This window comes from Tinamus guttatus, unplaced genomic scaffold (genome assembly GCF_059628265.1).
Source record: "Tinamus guttatus ecotype Peru unplaced genomic scaffold, ASM5962826v1 Tinamus_guttatus_pri_ptg000089l, whole genome shotgun sequence".
In the NCBI taxonomy this organism is placed as follows: domain Eukaryota; kingdom Metazoa; phylum Chordata; class Aves; order Tinamiformes; family Tinamidae; genus Tinamus; species Tinamus guttatus.
The window spans coordinates 2,728,220-2,751,044 of NW_028288623.1; the positions used below are offsets into that span (position 1 = coordinate 2,728,220).

At 40.1% G+C, this 22,825-nt stretch overlaps 1 protein-coding gene across 1 annotated transcript; it reads right to left on the reverse strand.

Annotated features, from left to right (window-relative positions):
- Nucleotides 1-1,036: 1,036 nt before the first annotated feature.
- LOC148595501 (carbohydrate sulfotransferase 8-like) lies at nt 1,037-11,487 on the reverse strand. Its single transcript, XM_088520418.1, has 5 exons — nt 11,299-11,487; nt 5,725-5,785; nt 4,559-4,632; nt 2,428-2,554; nt 1,037-2,113 (listed from the first exon to the last, which is right to left on the reverse strand). Exons 1-5 carry the CDS (start codon nt 11,374-11,376, stop codon nt 1,257-1,259), a joined length of 1,197 nt encoding a protein of 398 aa, XP_088376544.1. The 5' UTR covers nt 11,377-11,487; the 3' UTR covers nt 1,037-1,256.
- Between the last annotated feature and the right edge of the window lie 11,338 nt (nt 11,488-22,825).

Genomic DNA, 22,825 nt, shown 5'->3' on the forward strand with positions numbered 1-22,825 from the left:
ATGACCAGAGACACCTGTCAAACATCTTCAGTATCATTTCTTCAGTTGTTTCCTAGACTGGCTGGAAAAGGCACAGAAAATAAGAGCATCTTTGCTGAAGCTTACAGCACCAGAGAGATCTATCACATAGAAACAGGCTTTCAAACAAACCTCATTCTCCTCCCTCTTCTTCCTCTGCATGACTTGGTGAAAGCCAGGAGAAGTGTGTAGCCAGAGACAGTGCCAATTCTGATTCAGGAAAGAGACACAGAGAATCCACACCACGCTTTGTGCACAGTCTGAACAAACTATTACCTTAGGTTAGTTACACAGCTCCACTCATGCCCCACACTGAAGTGAGGCCTTAGTTCTCATGGTTTGCAGCACACACAAAAGACAAATTCCAAACACCTTCCTCCTTGTGCTGCCTGGCCCAAGCAGTAGATCGACTGACAAGAGCTTCTGGAGAGCAGGTAAGAGTCTTGCCTTCACTAAGAATTCAGATCCTGCCTCACTTCAAATATACAGTCTATGTGCCTCTAACTACTTCCCTAAGACAGGCATTTTTCAAACATTTGGTTTCCCTCTTAGATCTGACCGTAGCACTGACAAAGGTGCCAAAGACAGTTTGCAAAGACACCACGAACATAAGACATGCTCATCGGAAGATTTTGAAGAGACTTCAAAAGGGGAAAGCCTGTCTGGATCACTGCCAACTATGCTTCCTCAAGGGAGAGGCTGGGCAGCTGTGACAAGAGACAGAGAGGACTATCATGAGGATTTAAGTTCTGTGTAATTCCCCTTCAAACATCTGAAGTTATTTGCTGTTTTTCTATGGGACTCATGATTGAGGCTCTTACAAAGGGTGATTTGACTCTAAAACACATTATTTATTATTTTGCAGCTCTTTTTCTAATCAAAAAATAAAATCACTCATATAAAAAAAGGTTATAAAATAGCCATTGTGAAAAGCGTAACATTCTTTGTCCTTTCTCCACCTCTTATCAACAGAGAAAAATCTATCAGTTATAAACAATCTTCATGAAACAAACATACCCCATTAATGATCAACAGAAACAAAATCCCATCATATCATTAGGATGAAGCACTGTATAACAGATTGTTGCAGAAATTTGCTATAACGCTGCCTAGAATGAATAAAATCATGTTACACAACACCAGTACAATCTCAGTCATTAACCCATCTATAAAGCACCTGTGAGAATAAGTTCTGCCCATTTTGCACAAATTAAAATGATCTTCTTGTTTAAACTCTATTAGCCTTCCATGGAAAAATAATCCTCATATTTCATACTGTAGTTGAACAAGAAAAAATCTAATTGATACAATTTTTTGATCTTTTCAATTTGTTCTGAGCTCAATTGTCTGAAATACTCCAAGGTGATATCACCAGTAGTTCGTTTCTCCGTGCTGTATCTCTTCAAGCTGGGGTAGTGCATGCTCTCTGGTGCTCCAATGATCTTCAGAACGTATTCAGAGTCTAAGCCTAGAGTTTCATACTTGCCGAGAACATCATATTGAATGTTGCAAGGATCACAGAGCAGAAACATTGGTTTCCAGTGGATGTCTAGAGCATTTGGGTTTTTTGTTATAATAAAGTTGACGAATTCTTGGAAACTCACTTTTTCAGAAGAATTTTTGTTTTTCCTGAACATGGCCCTAATCTCATTTGCAACAGTGATGCTATAGAAAGGCTCAGAGTGCAGAAGCTTGTCCCTGTAGGCTGAAACCAGCCGTTCCAAGGGGTGCCTAGTGAACATCACTTTAGTGTAGTTGCTCAGAAACTCCTCCTGCTTTGCAGGAGGGTAAGATGTCAGCTTCTTGATCACTGAAGTTCTGTGGATGTGGTCATGCTCAATTTCAGCAGCTGTCATGTTCAGATTCGCTTGGAGAAGAAAAATAGTTCTCTTCCAGTTGGAGCAGCCTACCTTGGGAACCTCACAGTAGATTAGTTTATGTTTGTGCTCCACAAAGAGCTGGTTTGCAACATGAAAATCCATTTTGCTTCTTGATTTAAGAAGGTTTTTCTCCAGGCAGACAGAAGCCAGTGTGTTTTTGCGATCATTTTGAATCATCAACCAATCTTCAAAGCGATCAGAAAAAGAACCTGCGACTAGCAAAGAAATTTAAACAATTAGTTTGAAAGAAACTTACATAATTCTTTCCCTCATTGTGACAACCATAACCTTCAATCATACCAAAACTGATAATCAAACATGTCAAATGTGCTTTGCAGCATTCTTTCCATACATTGCTAAGAGACCTATCACAGTGACAGGGCCTTGTATATTTTCTTAGCAGCTTTTTTATCACTTGGGCTATATATTTACTTTCCAATATATTTGAGAAGGATGGACTTAGTTCTAAAAACCTCTAAGTTTAAAACATCTTAGTTCTAAAACCTCTGTTAGTAAATTCCTTGCTTACCTGATAGGTTTCTTTGTCTCTTACAGAATAATCCCAAAAGAAATATCCCAAAAAGAAAATTTGGGAGGAGGAAAACTAACACCTTCTGGTTCATATTATTTTCACAGGAAGGAGGATGATGTAGTCTCTAAACAGTCTCTAAATCTTACTTCCTGTCAATGAGAAAACACAATACAGGTTAGCTTTTGTATGACCAATAGAACAGAAATGACATAGTTATCTACAGAATGTAAGATAGCAGAAAGATCTTTAAAGCCCTGGGAAATACAGCCGTTGGCAATACTGAAACATTCCACTATGAAAAAGACTCACCGTTATTCTACTGTTAAGCCACAGAAAACAAATAATATGACCACTTTAAACAATGACAAGAGCAGAATTTCCTCCTTTTCCAGGCCAAAGAACATTGCATGACTTCCTCCTTCTCATTAAAGTTGGTGCTCAAGAGTCAAGTAAACTCTTCTACCCCTTTGCACTGTATAACAGTAATAACCTCACTTAGGATTACAGAGATCTGCTTTAACAAAACAAAACAAAGCCTTACTTGTTTGGAATCATGCAGTACAAAAGGTTTTTTTTTAGTTTGAAAGAGCCCTACTTACAAACCTATGATGGATTCAGGATGTGATTCTTATTATCTCTCCTATTGAAGCTTTCCACTTTGTAAAGCTAAATCAATATTCTATGCAGTGAAAACTTTTTCCTATTTCAGTTGAGAATCCTGGCTACTAAGCAATAGATTAATTCTCTTTCTCTCTCTATCCCAAAGACTGCAGAGCATATATCTGCCACTGTTGCTGCTGCAGCACTCAGGACTGCAGGACAGCAGAAAATGTTCAAAAAATGTGCAGTGTGGCAGAGGCAGCAGAGGAGATGATGCCAAAGGACACATCCCATGCTCACAGATAAAAGACCAACGCAGCTACTCCCAATGTATTCCCTCCCCTTCACTCCCTGGTTCTGCCCCTAGTTCTGCCTGCAGGTAGAGCTCTCAGGTCTTCTCTGCAATCTTACTGCATTGCCGCCGCTAGGAAGCTCGCCATCAGCAAGCCTCTCATCTTATTTTTTCCAAAGTAGCAAAATTAATTGGGAAAAACCTAATTGCTTCTGAACATAACATTTTATTTTTGTCCCACAGGATCTGCTCTGCCAAACAAGTCAGGCAACATTGTTTTGCTTGTTCTGTGAAAGTTTTCCACTCTGAGCTTCCTTGATATCACCTAGACTTCTCAGGGATATAGAATCATAGAATCATAGAATCATAGAATGCTTAGGGTTGGAAGGGACCTCTAGAGATCATCTAGTCCAACCCCCCTGCATACGCAGGGACACCTAAAGCACGTGGCGCAGGACTGCATCCAAGCGGGTTTTGAAGATCTCCAGAGAAGGAGACTCCACAACCTCTCTGGGCAGCCTGTTCCAGTGCTCTGTCACCCTCACTGTTAAGAAATTTTTCCTTAAGTTCCTATGGAATTTTTGATGTTTCAGTTTCCGGCCATTTCCTCTAGTCCTATCAGTGGCCACCACTGAAAAGAGACCATCCCCGTCCTCTGCACTCCCTCCCTTGAGGTATTTATATACACTGATTAGATCCCCTCTCAGCCTTCTCTTCTCCAGGCTGAACAGGCCCAGCTCCCTCAGCCTCTCCTCATAGGGCAGATGTTCCAGGCCCCTGATCATCCTTGTAGCCCTGCGCTGGACTCTCTCCAGCAGCTCCACATCCCTCTTGTACTGTGGAGCCCAGAACTGGACACAATACTCCAGATGCGGCCTCACCAGGGCTGAGTAGAGGGGCAGGATCACCTCCCTCGACCTGCTGGAGACGCTCTTCTTAATGCAGCCCAGGATCCCATTGGCCTTCTTGGCCACGAGGGCACACTGCTGCCATGTCATTATGTCATTATCTTGGCTATTTTTATTTTCACAAAGACACAACAGGACCAGGAAGTCATATGGGGTCCTTACGGCAGCATGGATATACATAAACCCAAGCTGGAATTACAGAGACAGATTTCCTATGTGTTAGAAGGCAGCAGCATAGACATAACTGGCTATGCCACTGAAAAGGGACTTATACAACACAGTAGCTTTCTTTTGGGGTGGAGAGCTCTTTTACACCACATGTTCTTACCAAGACATCTTCAGTCAAACTCACATAGTTAGCAGCATTACTAAGAATCAGTTCTCTCTCAGTATACATATGACCTTAGAAATCAAGGGGGAAAGCTCTTCACTATTTCTGACTTGTAAACAGACACATACAACTCCATAATTATTTACTTGTTTACATTAAACTTTTTTAGTATTCATTTAAATGAATGCAATGCTTTTACCCACACTCTCCTTCATCTAGGCAATACTTTTGCATCCATTTCGTTCCATAAGGCCATTATGAAGACTACAAAAAAAAAAATATGGGTTGATCTCTGCCCTTTCTGTTTCTTCACTGCTTGTTAAGTTTTCCCCTCACTATTGACTTCTTATGCATCACCTTTTTTTTTTTTTTTTTTCTCCAAAGGCAGCTAAAATCAGACTGAAAGTGTTTGTTGATCTCTGGGTCTGAGATCAACTGGTATCTTTTTATTCTTTTTGAGAAGTATTCAAAGGCAAAGTTTCACACTTTGTGGCAAATAAAATGCATATCACATTAAATGATCCTGTACAGAGATTCCTTGTTAGAGTCTACTTTGGAGAAAGAGGTTAGGCATCAGTTACACTTAAACAGTCACCTCAGGGTTTTATCATAGCTGTCTTTGTCAGGAACCAGAAAATGAGCTATACTCAAATTTCCTGTTTAGATATTTGTATCATGTATATTTGTTAATGAAAATATTTTTATAGAATATAGGGTTCACTGTAAGACATTTCATGCTGAGACATGCCAATGAGACACCAGAAGGAAACAGGAAAGATTTGCCTCTTGGAGACAAAGCAGCTAGTTTAGAAACTAGTCAAATATAGGAGACAACACCTCTCCTAACAGAGACACATTTGCATATTTGTGGAAGCAAAAGAATTCTTATTTTAATTCAGGAGAATGGCCAGATTGCCTCCTGGGAAGGGCAGGAATAGAACAAACTTCAGAGTGAAAGATTAAATCTGCCTGAATTCCTTAGAAGACTTCAGAGCACATACTTGTTCCCCTTCCTCCTCCACTAAAGAGCGAACTGGCTCTGACTGATGATTTGGAGAAGCTACCTGAACATGAGGTCCTGAGGATGCTTTTCTGAAGGGACTTCCCAACAAGAAGTTCTGTACAACAGAAGGACCCAATGACAACAATCACTTAAAGGCAACCTGAGGCACAGGCAGGAAAGGAAATTCTGAGAGCCACCTTGTCTGAAGAGGTAAAAATAACCTGGAAGTGAAAGAAGAAGAAAAAAGAAACCTTAGTGATATAAATATCTTTCTTTCTTCTTTTATTTTCTTTTTTTTTCAGATATTTGTGTGCCTATTTTAAATGCAATGAAATAATTTAAATTAAATTTTACTTCAGCCTGCCTGGAATGGTGTGTGATTTAAAGAGGCTGGGTACCTACACAGCATTCCTCATGTAAGGTGTGCCATTTGATTAACACAACAAATAGGTTAGTTCAGCTGCATCTAAAGGATAGCAGATGGGGTCACCAAAGGCGGGACAGAAAGGTAGCTCCACAAGGCTCAAAAAAAAAAAAAAAAAAAAGGCTTCTTTGACAGCAACATATCCCAAAGGAGAGACAATACCCTGAAAACTGAATGTAGGGCACTAGTCTGCTTTGTTGTTCTAGCAGTGATCATCTTTTAATGAAAAACAAAATCTAGATATAGATAATAAGCAATCTTTTGCTTATTCTTCACGACACCTCATTACAGAACACTGCAGGTAGTCAGCTCTGCAGGCTAAGCATATTCAGTTTAAGCATAATAGCCCCCATATTCAGCTCTGCTTATTGTGGATAGTCTAATGCCAAAAATCTGAGTACACGATCTAGCACATCACACTCAAACTGAAATTCTTCCTCCTAATATGCAGACTTATTTCTAGATATTTTGTACTGGCACAGAGGAACTAGATAGTATCGCCTGTAATGAATATCACTAACAGCCCATTCTGTTCCTAAACTGTTAAAACAATACCTAATACCTTATTCCCTAGTCCTATTGAAAATGCTGAAGCATTCCAGTTGAACGAATCTGCAGCTTGCCAGTATTAAAAGCATCAGTCTGAACAATATTTTGTTACTCTTACAATTAAAAGACTTATAATTGGAAATGTTGCATAATGGTAAGTCTGTATGTATGGCAGCTATTATCCAAGTATAATATACACACTTATATGTGCACATATACATACAAATATATATATGTGTGTGTGTTTACATACATACTCATACGTGTAGTTCAAAATCACATTAATATCAGTTACACTGGCATACTATTTGCTTGAAGTAAACTAACAAAATAGGTTGATAAGGATTTAAAGTCTCCTAGTGATAAACTTACAGAGGTGTGTCTCCAGCTAATTTTTCGTAAATTCAGATCTTGGTCACAGCTGAGTATACGGGTGATCCCCGGCACTCAGCCCCACGATAAGTAGACTTTCCAGATTAAAAAATGAAAAGGCAACAATACTTGTGTGTGTTTCTGATACACTTGAGGCCTGAGGCAGAAAACATACCAGCAGGGTAGCTCAGTGAAAGGCAGAGGAAAGCTCTGAAAATAGATAACATTCTCAGTGACTGGGTCACATTCTCTACTTAAGCTCTGCTAATGCCTTCAAAAAGATACTGCAAATACACAAGTACCTGTATGTACATAAGTACATAGAATACGAGGAGGTGTATCAGCCCTACATGAATAACCAGAATAAAAAAAAGCAGGAAAAAAAAGAAGCTTTGCAGAAAGAAAGCCTGACTATGGTGTCCTAAGGGGCTGAATGCCTTCCTTTAACAGCAAGAGGCCCGTTCACCCAAACCAAGGGCTCCCCTGCTCTCTGGGAAGGGGAGGGAGCGCGAGTCTAAGTGGGCAGGCCGGTCTGATCCAAAGCGGGGATTAAACTGCTGCTCGTGCTCACTGCATCACCTTTACACCTGTCCTCTGGCACCTTCTCCACTGCAGCCCATGTCATGTGCCAGTCTTGCCAGCCAAGGCTTCTCTTTAACTGTCACCTCAGGCAGTGCTAAAAGCCCAGTCTTCCCTTCTGATCAGTCTTACCACTACCCTCCATTACTAATTTTCCAAACGAATAGTTCATACTTGCTCCTGTGGTGCCCCTCCCTTAGAGAGAGAGAAAAAAAAAAAGGCTTCTAAAACATTTCCAGAGCTTTTGTATTTTTTCATCTAAAAATCTCTCTTTAAAATCCTTTTCTGCAATGCCAACAGAAAAAAAAAAAAAAGAAAGAAAGAAAGAAAAAAGAGAAAAGACCCTAGCTAGCTGCCAGTGTGCTAGAACTACTAGAACCAACGAGCATGCCAAAGGGTGAGAGAAAGGAAGAGCTGATTTGGGGCTGAAAAGAACCAAAGTGAGGAGAAGAAAGAGGGCATAGAAAAAGGCAGAATGGAGCCTGATGGAAGAACTCCAGGAGAAGCGAGGAGCTGTAACCCAAGGAAGGGCAAAGGAGCTGGGGTGATGGGAACGGCAGCCCTTCGTGGAACCAGCTCTAGCAATGCTGTGGGAAAGGGAGGCTGAAACAGGGAGCAGAAAAGATACTAAGTACAATTCACTTAAGCCAGAGAAAAACAAATTCAAGAAAAAGCATACGTACTGAGATGATCTCACATACAAAGGATATTCACACAACAAACCAGTTAATTATCACAGGCTTTTTAAAAGTAATGGGACTAACGGCAGCCTGATCACACTCTCCATGCCACCCCTCACTGTGGAATTTGACTGGTCTCGCCACTGCTGAGGCGTTTTCCTCCCTGGAGCTGTGTTGTAGAATCACAGAATCATTATGGTTGGAAAGACCTTCAAGATCATCGAGCCCAACTGCAGCCACAACAGTGCCGAGTTTGGGGTTCTGTGAGTGGCCACTTACATTGGACGCTGCCTGGGAGCCATGAGGGCCAGCTGCCCCAAAAGGGCCAGAGAGGAGAGGAGTTAAGGCCTGCTGCAGTCAGGGAAGGAGGCGGGAAAGGATGGGAGAGGAGGGAATGCACTTTCCAGGGGTGCATTGACAAGAAAATCTCAGAGATCCGAAGTGAGAATTACAAACTGGTAACAAAGACAAAACTTCTGAGCCCTGCTCCCTTGGGACATGTGAGTCACAGGCAGCAGGGGCTGTTGCACACACACGTGCTACGTGGATGGGGGCAAAAACAAGGCTGGGAAGAGGATCCTCTAATTCTCCTAGCTCTAAGACTCATTTGGCCTCATCACTGGGGAATTTCTTTTAGATATTCTGGGACTCCAGAAGCTTTGCAGGTGCAACTCCAGGATACCTGTCACTAGCACAGCCTTGCAGAGGTGAACTGGGAAATGCGTGCTACAGCAAAGAAAGTACATCTAGAAAGCTCAGATTTTCACCGACTAATGCAAAACAACCCCCTGGTTGAGAAGCCAGGCTGATCATCAGTCACTTACTTCCTTCTTGATTATGCTCATAGGCAAAATCTAGTTCTTAATCTAGTGGTACTGGGATGTAGGGCCTTCTTATCTAAACTCTTAATTCAAAAACCCACTTGTTTGTCGAGAGACTTGTTCATCCCTTTGTTTGTCTTACATTGATAAATAGGGCTCTGCTTTCTTATGTGTCTTACACTCCCAAATTCCTGCCTTCTCAATTACTCTTGACAACAGTGGCCGCTTCCTCGCCAGTCAGGTTATCCACACTGTCTCGGCCCTACATCCCCTCTCTCTCTTCCTTCTTTCCATCTTGCCATGCAAACTGGATTCATTCATCCCTGCCACCACACACTGAATAGAAAAATCAAAACTTTAACAGTCCCTGTTGCTCGGTACACACTCTCCAGACTACTGTTCACCTAGTAATATCCTTCCTGTGGTCGCTTCACCAGTAAAATCTCTGAAACAGTTCATGACAGCCATGATCATCCTCCCTTTTTTTTTCGTGTGTACAAAGTGGCTCTACTAAAATTATTTTCATTTTTGTTCCCAGCTTCTTCAGCTTCTTCTATCTCATCATAACCTAGCTTTTCATTTTTCCTTCAGTGTCCAACACTATGTCATCCAAAACTCTACTCCCATTCACTCTATTTTTATCTTTTTATTCCTCCCAAGACTCCTTCTGCCTAATACTTAAACTAGTGGTTTTGTGCCTGCTCTTTTACAGAAATAAACTTCTCCTGAAATAGCCTTATTCACAAAAAGGTATGCATTTCTCCCTCTCCCTATACCAATCTAGGTCTATTTTTTCCTCTCCTTATTGGTATCCTCTGTGTCCCAGGACAAACTGTTCAGCAAAAGGTTTACATTTTAGTCTATATTTTTATGAAGCATGTTTTTACATTATACACTTACAGCACATGCAATATCAAGTATTCAAAAGTTGGGAAAAAGGAGCATTCAAGTTATGTATGAGTTGAAGCACAGAGAGATGAAGTTATCTACTGACTTTTTGTTTCAAGACTGAGATGCAACATTTCGTACTATTTAACATTATGGTATACTCTGTAAATTAAAAACAGATTTTGCTGATTAAGTTACATATATGAACAGTCAAAAATTCTGCAAATCTGTCTCCTGACCCAGAAAATAAAGAATGCACAGTACATGAGAGCCTTGGAGAAGGTGGGTGTCCAACACCATGTGGGAATAATGTGGCAGAGGAAGAACTCAAACGCTCATCCTAACACTTACCTTGTTCATTGTGCACCTTCCCTCTTCTGGTGCAGGCACAGGGGATCCTACTGCACAGCCCTAGATATTCTCAAGAACATGTCCATCCTATGAACTGAATGTGTGAAACTGTGTATTTAACATCCTGTTTCTTTAAGAAACAAACGCTTATGAACTCCCAGAATGTCCTCGGAGGGCATCATGCTTCTCCTTTGCCCCCTCCCAGCTGTGAGCCCCTCTTTCCTAGCGCCTGCTTCTGCTCCTCAGGCTGTTACCCAGACACCAGCAAATCCCCAGCTCACCTCCCAAAGCCACGCTCACTCTGCTCCCAGGCAGTTTGCCCAGCAAATCGTGTTTTCCTTTTTTTTTTGCCAACTGTTTTTACTGAAAGTTTGTTTGTTTGTTTTAACATCCTGAGGCAGGTATCTAGCATAGAAGACTTCAGCTTAAATGCTTGAAATTTGAGAAAACCCTACGCAGTTGCAAATAGTATTGAAATGAGAAGAATCAAGATGCCTATCAGGTTCACCTACAAAAATTTACCTTTATGCAGTGCCAGAAATGAATGCTTCTGTCTCCTCATTTCAGATACCAGTGTCATTACAGCAACTTTTAGCTATTTATTAAAACACCTAAGTTCTTAATTTAGGCATGCTAAAGGAATGAAAAAAAAGTCCAAAAATAAATATCCTTCAGATTCACTTCCTTGTGATGTGTTCCAAAGCTAAATATTATTACTGTCCCAGCTTATTTCTTGAGAGTTTCCACGGCAATTTCTAAATATATAAACAACAAAAAAAGCAACCCTGTGATAGAGAAATCTCCCTTTGTGAAAATTTGACTACACTATGGAAATCATGATAGTACAAAAAGCCATTGAGAATCTCATTTTACTCACCAGTCAGACCACCTCAGTGAAGATTTTCCACTTCTCTGAATGGTAGTAACAAAAACAACAACAACAACAACAACAACAAAACAACAACAACGACAACAAAAAAAACAGAGAGAGAAAAAACAGGCCAAAGAAACATTTCATTCTATGCCTGGGTCTGCTGAGGAGGCAGGGAGAGATTTTATCTTCTCCTTACCTGGACTTCACAGCTGGGCAAAGTGTTTCTGCAGCCACATAGATGCCTTCCCAGAGGAGCATCTGAAACACCCTGCATACGCAGGGTTTATTTCTGTCTTCACTTTGATTAAGTGCCCAGCTAAAGCTGTGTTTCCCTACGAACATTTAGGTGAGCATCTCCAGTTGCACACTGGTGAGCAATGTTCTGTGTCTGTCTCTGGGTATAATAAGCAGCATTTAACCACTCCCTGTGTATGGTCTACAGCAGGTCTCAGAGCCTGCCAAGTGCTTCAACTGCAGCCTGCCAAGAGGCTGCCTGTTAAGCAACCAAGAGGGAGGATGGTTGGGAATATGAGGATAAAGCTAATCTAGGTGAGAATGACTGTAATGTGATAATGTATATTGATTTTAGATCAGGTACAAGAGTGAGGGGTTGCTTTGCAAAGCAAATCCAATGCACTCTCTGCAAACAGAATCCAATAAACACTGGGAACTGGCAGGTAAGTTCTCTCGGGAAATGTAACTAAAGCAGAAGGAATTTAGTAGAGTTGGCAGTTTCTTAGAGAAATGATGTTTAGGATACAAGCACAAACAATCCCATACAGTAGGAGGATAGGAAGTATGGTCAGAGATCAACTTGGCTAAGTAACAAGGTCTTCAATGACCTGAAACACAAGAAGGAAATGTACAGAAAGTGGAAAACAGGTCAAACTGCTAAGGGCAAGTATAAAAGAATACCAAAAAACACTGAAACAAAATCAGAAAGGATAAAGTACAAATTTAAGTGTAAGCAGCAATGGACATAAAAGGATAGCAAGAAAACAATCTATAAGGAAAAAAATTAAGGTAGTAATAGAACACATGCAGAAAGCTAAAGTACACTTTGCTTCACTCTTCACTAAAAGGGGGATCTATGATTACAAAACTAACATAATGAAAATTAGACAGAAATAAGTCAACTAAATAGGGAAAGGACAGGTCTGAGAATAACTTGGTGGGCCTGCAATTCACCTCACCTGAACGTACATGCTCTAGCAGGTCTCCAAAATAGCTCTTTTTTTGTTCATGTACGGTACTGACTACATATCTACCGACCGTGACGGGGCACATATGGATGGCTGTTATATAGACGATTAAAATTAGGCACAATAAATCCTACCAGTAATGAAGGCTGGGCCTGAGGAATTGCATGGAGATTACCTTGAGAACAGAGGGAAGGGGCGAAGAGCTGCTAGCTTCCCCTCTGACAACTCATGAAAGATAAGTGAGATTCCAGAAAACTGTGGAGAGATGAGCAAAAAGCTCATCTTTAAAAAGTCAGGAAATGAAGGAGAGAGCAATCCTGGAAAAATAATGGAATAAATAACACAAGAAAATGTTCATAAACAGCACAGAGATCATTAAAATAGCTGATGGCCGTCATATCAAGAATATAAAGCAATATAGCTTTTGCAATATGGCGGATATCACAAATAGAGAAGTGAGTCATGCAATATTTCTTAATTCTAGCAATGTTATTAACTGATTTAACTGATCTAATGGATAAACATTTTCATTAGCAAAATAAGAAACAAAGTGAAGCTACTTTAGTGTGCGGACCAAACTAGTTGATAGAAGCAGTCTTTTAGATTAATAATACATCTTCAGATGCAAAATAATTCTTATCAGTGAGGTTATAGCTGGGTTTGTTCTGGCCTAGGTACATTTTCATTAGTGATGTGGATAAAGGAATGGTCATGGTTGGACATATAGTTATCTATATGTCCAAACAAACAGCAAACACCTTGGACAGTAGGTTGGTAGGTTAATTTAAGAATGCTCTTGGCAAATAAGAGCGCAAGGTCTGAAGGAGAAGCAAGGGTGCCATGCACTTGTGTGCACAGTGTGCGGTTCTGCGCAGGGCTGGCAAGGACCAACTAGGCAGCCATTCTGTCAGAAAGGGATCATAGGCATAGTCAGTCACAAGTTATATACAAGTAATGCTAAAGCTACAAAAACAAACAAGCAAACAAAAAATGCATATTACTACAAAGACAAACAATTTTCCTGTGTGATGTATCAAGGAAGCTTCCTATTATATTTTAGGCTAGCAGAGTGGCGAGCAGTATTGTATCCTTTTGCAAGCAAAACAGTTCAGGGAAAAGGTAGACCGAGTGGAGGGAACCCAGAGAAGAGCATGGAAAATGGTCAGATGTCTGGAAAAACATGAAAGAAATTTTGAAAGAATTGAGGTTACTCAGGCTACAGAAGAGATGGCCAAGTGAAGACATGAAAATAATCAGCTACATAAAAGCAACCTGTGAAAAGGTAGGGTTTAAACTGCTATATCTGTAGTGGACATGAGGTAATGGGCTTGAACTGCAGCAAGACAGTTTATGTTATGTATTAGGAAGATCTTAATAGCAAAAAAAAAAAAGTAATAAAATACTTTTTTCATTTCTTAGATATGACTGATCCTTTCTCAGAGCTTCAGAATGCATAAGAGGACCTCTGAAGTCTTTTCCAGCCTCAGTTTTTCTAAGTCTGTGGTTCATCCAGTTGTATAATTCACAATATCTGTCTTATATCTCTAGAGAACACATTGTTTTCAAAGTTTCCAGGCTAAATTGTACCAAGCCAGATTGTGGTTTCAACACAGTGACTCAAAGAATCTGTAAAGTCACTACGGGGCTTACTGCTGCCTAGCCTGGCAGGATGCCACCTCTGTTTTTCCTACACTATGTCCTCTGAGCACTCATAAGAAATATGGGGAGTTGTGGCCAGAGTGCTGCTATCTTCTAATGTCCGGAGAGTGCTGTATCTGAGATTGGGTGGTTGCACGTTGCATTTTCAAATGTCTGAAGTGTGCCTATCTGCCTTCTGTGGATTCCTAAAGGAGGTTGTTAGAGAAGCACCCCTATATGTTCACATACACCTTTCTGGTGAGTTGCTGCAAACCACTAATAAGACATAGTGCTCACCTGCCTCAGGGGGCACTTCTGACGACGAGACATGGGAAAGCACTGCACTGAGTGGGATGTGGGCAGAAAATGTGGAGATCTTGTACAATGTTAGAAGGCTGCAGAACCAGGCTGCTTCAGCTCTTAAAGGTATTTTCTTTCTATGCTTGTTCTTTGTATTAATCGAACATCAAGTTCATACAAATATATATATATATGTAATATATTTTATATATATGTTATATATATATTTTTTATATAATTTTATACATATATAAAAATATATGCATTTATATATATATACACACATATAGCCTCACTGGACAGAAAAGATTAAATTCCTTTTGCTTTATTTATACCAAAGATCTAACTCTGTCCATGTATAAGTCATTCTGGGCAAAATAACCATATCATATTGATGCCATATCCAATGCCAACAAAACAGCAGTGTTAGTCATGACACATATGATCATGCCAATTCACTGGGACATGTTCAGGTAACTTTGTACAAAAACATATGGCCTAGTTATAAAACAGTTGAAGCCTTCCAGAAAAGTTATATTTCCATATTTTACACAATAGTTGAACCAGAAGAATTCAATACTGTGTCCTGACCTTCTGAATTTCTTTTGAACTCTGCATTTGTCTGAAATACATAAAATGATTTGTTTCTGTGAGTCACACCTTTTAAAACCAGGGTAATGCACAATATAGGAGAAGGCTTGGGCTTGCCTAGTAGGTATTACTGCAGGAGCCATACCACAGAAACAGTGATTTCACAGATTCCCTATTGTGTAATTTTTCTCCATGTACACTTTACCAACCGTGTTGAATAAAAGTTTTAGAGGGATAGGTATTTCTCTCTGAAAAAAAAAAGAAAGCTGAAAAGGAAGTTATTCAAATGAACAACTAAAATATTACAGTTTATTCTACTCAAGTGCAAACATTTCATGAAGCCAGGGAATAGCCCTACTTCTGAAGGCAGCCTGTCTTTCTTCCTGCTTGGGTGTGTAGACCTTTCAGCTAAGCACACCTGTTTAAATCCACCAGGGACTTCAGTGCCTCAGCTCCACAAGTGCCAATACCTTGAAAATTCCTCTTGCAGTTACTATCTTACTTTGCCAGTACCTGCATTTTCTTTCAGTGCCTCCCTTTCTCCTGGCAAATCACCGCTCCCGCACAAGTCCTATATCTCAAGGCTTTAGCCATCCCTAAGCCTTATAAGTATTCTCCAGAAAGTCTATATTGCCACGTATATAAACAGGATCATCCCCTTCAAATATTTTGTAGTGTCACTGGCTGCTTGTGCCACCCTCATCCTCCAGTACTAGCTGCACTGCCCACTGTGCTCCTGTGACACTCTCGAATACAGCTAATATCACCAGGGACAAACCTGGGTGCTGCACGAGCTGCTTCTAATCTCAGCATCTCCAAGGAGCGGGTGGTTCAGCTTGTCCAGCCGCAGCGCTCCGCTCCACATCCTAATGCAGGTCTTTGGGTTTAGGTAAGCAGGAGTCCCGAGGTGCACAGGTTTAGGGTCAATGGGCATAAAAAAAGACTAATCCACCTGGTTGTGGTTGGGAAGGAAGGCCATGAGCTCAGGGATTTAATCAGTGTCAGGCAATGAACTGTACAGAAGCCAAAATCTTGGTGCAAACTCAGCAATCATCTGCTGAACTTTCTGGGTCATTTGGAACCTATTGCTCATATTTGATATTAAAGTGGAATATGAGCTAAGAAATACTAATGATACCAGGCATGGAGAAGGTACTTTAAAAAAAGGAGGACTAAGAGCCCAGCAAAAGGTTTTGAGCTGCTAGGCCAGGAGCTTGGAACAACACTCGCCCTGGAGGCCCTGCAGGCAACAAGCATTAGCTCTAGGGAAAACAGGGTCAGAGCTTCAAGAACGGCTCATACGGGAACTCTGCAAACTCCGCACTTGCACGTGTAACAAGTATAAGTTTTATATAAACAAACTTAAAAATCCTGAAGGCCAAGGCCCAGCGCATGAAGCAGTGGCTATCAGGAGGAAAACTTCGGAGATAGAATAAGCCACTGGTATTTTCAGATGCAAGATAAAGATTTTGTGATATTGTGGAATAGTTTTAAAACATCAGCGTGCTCTATAAGGAGGCAAAGGCAAATACAATTCTACAAGATGAGAGATGTTAATTTAAGCCATTTTACTTAGTGGCAACAGTATCTAAAACAAAGTTGTTATTAAGATAAACCACAATTTTTACAACTCAAAAAAAAAAAAAAAAAAAGCAATGATAGCAGCTGGATTTTCAGAAACAGGACACTCCACTCTGCGCCGCCATAACTTGGCTGTACAAATACAGCTACCCCTATGCAGGCACAGCTGTGCCTTGGAGCTGACTCCAAGGGCAGGAACAACAGCAGCGCTTTGCCTTCACAACTAAACATTGCCACAGGTATCTCCTGCTTCACCCACAGAAAAGCCATATGACTGCTATAATGTCTAGCTCTTCTTTACATTTATTTGCTCTCTGAGAGAATCTGCCAAGAGAGTATACTGAAATTTCTAATCAATGAAGCTCATGAAGCTCTCCCACCCAGCGTTAGTGAAACCGCCGGAATAAGCAAGGACAATCCTTTGTTTCAGTTTTCTCTTTGTTTCACATTTAGAACTACCAGCGTCTTTCAAAGGCTAACATTGTCAAAAAGATCAAAGCAGGGTAAAAGAAACAGAAATACAAGCTAGTAATTTATCTGTGATCTCAGTAAGCCTTGGTAACTCTCATTCAAATGCTGCAAGCAAAGAAAAACAAGGGCAATTTAATACCCCTAAAACACTGGCGTAGAACCCTTTTTATAGGCAGAGGTGTTCAAAATTTTAGAAGTTTTTTTGTGAAGAAATTCCAAATCAGCTTCAGGAATTTGCAAGCTAAGAATGAAAAGGAAAGAGTATTCCAAAAATAACTTCAATAATAAATTTGACAATGAAAGAGAAAATTTGCAAGTATTTTTGTTTTCTCTGCATGTTTTCAAAAAGCAGAAGAGTTGTTGTGCTAAAATATTGTGAGCATAAAAATGGATTTATGACACCCCAATGGTGGCTGTAAAAAAGATCAGAAATCTGAAAAGACTACCAATTTTTTTTCCCCTCAAGAGATTTTCTAAAGATTTGCAATGAAATTGCCCGTAAAAAAATAGAAATATCCAGGAACAAATTGAAGGTGTTATATAAGATCATTCCCCGTTTCTTAAACAATGCAGAGAGAAAAAATGCAGAAAACAGAATGCAATATCCCATGAAGCTTAAAATAATTCTACAAACATCAGCATTTCCTCCTTACACATTTCCTTTAAATTCTTTAAATATTATCTACAAAATAATTAACATTGTATCTAATTCCTCTATCTGCTTTACACTGATATTTACACATAATATTGCTGTGGTCAGGAATTATTCAGTAGATTCAATTTAGCTATAATTTTGTGTATAATTTTTCTTTTCTTTTTCTTGCAATCAAGGCAAAGTGAAAAAACAAAACAAAACATCAAAATAGTAAGAACTATACAAATATTTCTGCTTCTGAAGAAACCTATTAGGAAGCCAATTGCCTTTACCATCTCGAAATCCAAAGTTAGAATTCGGTAACTTTTAAAAGACAGATAGAGAATAAAAATGCTTTCATTTAGTAGCAAAATGTGCAGAAAAAGAAAACAAATAAAATATTCTAAGAGAAATAGAAAAAAAAGGAGAAAAGTACCTCTGCATCTGCAGCCTCCTGTCTGGATACAGCTTTGCACAACTCTGGCTCCAGTTTGCTTTCTGTTTACTTAATACCTCAGCTCACATAAAAAGAAGGTGTATCCCTGAATGCTACATATACAGCACAATCCATTGTGGGCTTTCTCTAGCCAAAGGGTTTAGTTTTTTTGTTTTTTTTGTTTGTTTGTTTTTTTCTTAGCCGTATCAGGCCACAGGAAAAATCTGGGAGAAAATATTTGGAAGGAGAGTTTCCATCACTTTTAAAATTTTTCTTCATTCACACACTACACACACCTGCACTGCGCAGCCTGTTGGTTTCTAATTCAGAAGGGATCCGATTCAAAGCTCACAGAAGTCACTTGAGATGTTTCAGCCTCTGCTGACAGATTGATTTCTACCCAACCTGGAGTGCTCTGGAATCATTCCACTTCTAGCCAGTCTGGGTCCCAAGAACTGCTTGGCAACCTGAGGATACAGCGAGTTTTCCAAGGGACGCGTGTAGAAGTGTGCACATTGCATTCATCCTTAGAGTCATTCACACAGGGAGGGAGAGATCTGTGGAGGAAAAAGAACAAGAAAACAAAATAAAAGAACAAAATCCAGTTCCTAAGCACTGTACTTCTGGAAATCTTTCTCCAGCACCTGTCCTTCACTCCCTTGCCGTTCACTTGGCCGGATTTAGCAGGAAGGCTGAACCACAAAGCCATTCGCCCCTACCAAGGAGACGCTGCCCGTGCACCCGGTGAGCTCCCCGCAGGCTGGGCCTGCCCCTTGCCAGGGAGCGGGCAGGGGACTGCGTCAGGCACCCGGCCTTGCTGGGCCTGCCTCCATACCTGCTGGCACTAGGAGCAAAGTCTCCCGCTGAGCTCGCAGGAGCCTTCCACCCGGCTTGGAGGCACCCGAGGGCTCCCGGGAACTCTGCGGCAGCGCCTCTGCCTAGGGCTGCCTCTTAGGTTGCTTCATTTCCATATTATTTATCTCGGAACTGGAAATCTTCAGTTTGCAATAAAGTGTTCACTTTTGGGGATGAAATGCATACTGTGTTATTAGATCAGTTTGTGAGCCTAAAGACAGATCTCCCTGGGACTTAACCTATCCGAAGACTAAGACAACACACTAAGGACCAAGCCTGGCAAGTTCTGTTCTTGTAACACGCAACAGTAGCAGTAACATGATTACTATTAAAAATATAAAGATGCAAGTTGTTTTCCTGATTTCATTTCTGACTTTGTGCATTCTGCAGGAACAGTGACCACTATGTAGACTCTTTCATTATCAAGTGGTGATCAACAACAACAACAAAAACCCCACAAAAATCACAGAATAAGCTGAGTGGAAGCCAGCTCCTAGTGCAACACTTACTTAGCCTCATTCAACAGTCTCTGATCGTCTCTTTTATCCATCTTCTGATGGACAGTTATTGCAAAACTTGGCCAGTCACCATGTAACAAGTTTTTAAGACTGCATCACTTCCAGGTAAAAGAAGAGCTCCATCCTTTCAGGTGCAGCAACGTCACAACAGCAATATCACCTAAAGCCACAAGAATATAAGTGGCATGCTGCCTATGCAGCCTTATAAATGCAACTGCCAACTAAAATAGCTATGGCAAAAGTATGACCCATAGGCAGCAACACTCACTGTGCCTGTTTATATGACAACAGTAGCTAGAGAAGAATCAGTAGATCTTTGTTCTAGTCTGCATATGTAACAGAGAGACAGTCCCCCAGGCAGCCAGGCAACACCGCTGACCAAACAAACCGGTGCGGATGGAGAACTGCAGTGATCGGCTGAACCGAAGCAGATGTCTCCACACATGAGAATAAGTGGGGTTTATCAGTGCTTTCTTCCTTTATCTTACTCCTATGTTTTTAATAAAAAAGGTGTGAGGGATATTTGCAGTATAGTGAAGGCACACACAAGTCACCTGTTTACATTTGCAAACATGAAAGGCTTCAATAAATGCCGATATTACTGCAGATTAAGATGGTGCAAGCTGAAAAGAAAGCTTTAATAATAATCTTCTGCCTCTGCCAGAACCCTTTTTACTTATCTGTACTTCCGTGCGCAGCAGAAAAAGACGACACAACACAGGAAAAAAAAAAAAGGTGACCATGCTTGCAATAGCGATGCCCAATTTATAGCTTCCTATAGCTCCTGTAAAACTGGAAAGTTCTGCTTAAAATACACGCAGTTCTTTAAGAATTTATTTGAAAATTTCCACGACTGAAAAAAACTCTTGGATTTTTGGAGCGTTATAAAGCATCCAAATACAGATGTATTTTCAAAAAAAAAAAAAAAGTATTCCTCTTTCTGGAACAACCCTTGTACCTTCATGGTATGAATCACAAATATGGAAGTCGCTCTTAGTGAAATGACAGTGAGTTTTAATATAAGATCATCAAAACTCCTAGATCTAATGGGACAAGGAAATTCTGGTCATCTAGCCAAATCACCTGCAAAACTCCAGACTGAACTAATAATTACTTAAAACTCTATACATGAGCTTGAGCTTAAACACACTTTTTCGAAATGCAGACAAGCTCAGCTGAAATATTTTTAGTGATATGGAATCCATCCTCAACTCCGGTATCTTGATTCACCCACCAGCCCCAGAATCTTGCTAAACATTTCCCCAGGAAGATTGAACAGGCTTCCACCATCGATGGTGAGCCTTTGGTTCACAAGTAGGACGTAAGAATGAAATTAAGCCAAGAGCAACTTGGAGGACATTGAGAGGACTCGCTGTAGGCACATTTCAAGTATTCTGATCATTATTTTGATTGTCTCCCATTTTCAACCTGTCCTCTGACGTACCAACAGAAGAACTGGAGGAAAGAACACACTAGAGAACTAGGAAAGAACACACACCAGTGACACACAGAGGAAATGTTCAGCCTCATTAAATCAGTGCTTGAAAGGCAGTATTTTCCCTGAATTTAATATACAGGCACCTTCAAGGACTGGCTACCTGCTCTCCACTGTCATCCGACAGTTTGTAGCAGATATTAGTTCTTACACCATTCTGTCCTTTAGCCTTCAAAGCAATGACCTGCAACATAATACACTCTAAGTGAATTCTATTTTTAATTGCAAAAATAATAAAAAACAAAATTGACACATTTTCAATTTGAACAGCTCAGTTTAGAGAAAATTGTAAGTAACAGACATTCTTGCAATGGAAAGTGTTGTACAACTTTAAATGTGGGAGTACCTCTATATGCTACCTCTTATCTCCATATGTGGATATACATTAACATACACACGCTATAGTTCAGAAGCATAATAATATCAGTTACATTCAAATGGCATATTATTTGTCTCAAGTAAACTAATGAAAATAGGTGATACATATATAAAATCTCCTGGAGATAAACTTATAAATGCAGGTGTGTCTCAGAAATGTGGCAGGGACAACTCTTGCTCACAGTCAAGCACAGGGTGATCTTTAGCACTTGATTTCGGGATAAGATTTGCCAGGTAAAAAAACAAAATGACAATAATGCCTATATGTGCCACTGATATGTTTAAGAGCTGAGGCAACCAGTTGAAATAAAAGGGTCGCTCAATGAAAGGCAGGAAAAACTTCTGGAAACAGATAGCAGAGATTGGGCTGTGTTCTTTGCATAAACTCTGTTATTCCCTGGATGGCTAATCTAGCTATTAAAATTCGATTATTTACATAGCCAAAGCAAACTAGAGTTTACGTAGGCTATTTTATCATTAAATTCCTGCAAAAGTTTTCAGAAAATAACTATTGATGCCTTTACCTTGGCTTGGAAGAGATATGTTTTCTCTCCAGGTGGGAGAGAGAAGGGAAAGCAACACATACCAGCCACATATATATATATATATAAATAACAATAATAATAATAAAGAATGTGAAAAGGAGAAGAGAGATACACAGAGAAGCCTCCTAGTCCTTCATAGTAGTGGCTGATACCTATGTGTTTAATATGGCTGAAACATTAAAACTAGCAATCAGTTACCAATCACACTTCAGTTATTACATATTTTTTTCAGGCCTTAACAAATACAGACTAATACCGCTACAGCCACTAAGTTTAATAGTCTGTCACGTCCTATTCACTCTACATGTCTTCTTTATGTTCTTCATTTCAGTTACATCAGACATCAACTGCTTGTTTTTCACCTGTATGTCTTTATTCATTTATGAGAGCTACACACATTCCTGACTATCGCTCATCTCCAGGGATGATCTCTGTCGCCAACATATTCTGTTTTTAAATACCTTTTTGTATTCACACTGAGTTTAGAGGATGAGGGAAATTCCCTGCAAACATTTACAAAACTACTTCATATGCTCTTTTAAATATCTCCTTCAAATGAACGATTGTCATGACAACTGAAAAACATCACAAATTCCATCTGCTGGCACGTTAAAGCCATTGCCTATCAGGCTTTGAGAAAAAAAGATCTCACTGTGCTCCTACCTCCTTATATTAAGGCTCCAAATGTTTTGGGGACAACAATGGCCACTTTCTTGTTTTACATCTGAAAACACATATGTCACAATCCAGGGAATGCTAATCCATAGGGTACTATGTCCGGCTAGGAACTGGTAGGCTTGACTGCCAATATTATTAGTCTTTTTCCCATCACTGATTGCTGGTAAAAATTGAAATGTTCTAGAAATAGTCATCACAAACTATTTCAGCTGTGCTATAGCTACTTTATATATAAGAGCGCCTTGTTTATAAAGCAGTAAGCAGGCTGGACGCCATATTTCAAGTGAGACAAACATAGGTAAACCAAGCATGCATAGTAGAATAAGTAAAGCGTTAATCCTCACTGACCTTCAGATGCAAATACTCCCACTGGCATTTTACTTTGGGTGAGGACGCTTTTG

Excerpts from the sequence above, each read along its gene's own strand:
- LOC148595501 (XM_088520418.1), bottom strand. The coding sequence starts at position 11,376 with ATGCAGGGTGTTTCAGATGCTCCTCTGGGAAGGCATCTATGTGGCTGC. Across the intron at positions 4,633-5,724 it reads CTTTCCTGCCTGTGCCTCAG|GTCATATGTATACTGAGAGA; the intron begins GTTGCCTTTAAG and ends TTGATTTCTAAG. Across the intron at positions 2,114-2,427 it reads GAGACAAAGAAACCTATCAG|TCGCAGGTTCTTTTTCTGAT; the intron begins GTAAGCAAGGAA and ends TTTCTTTGCTAG.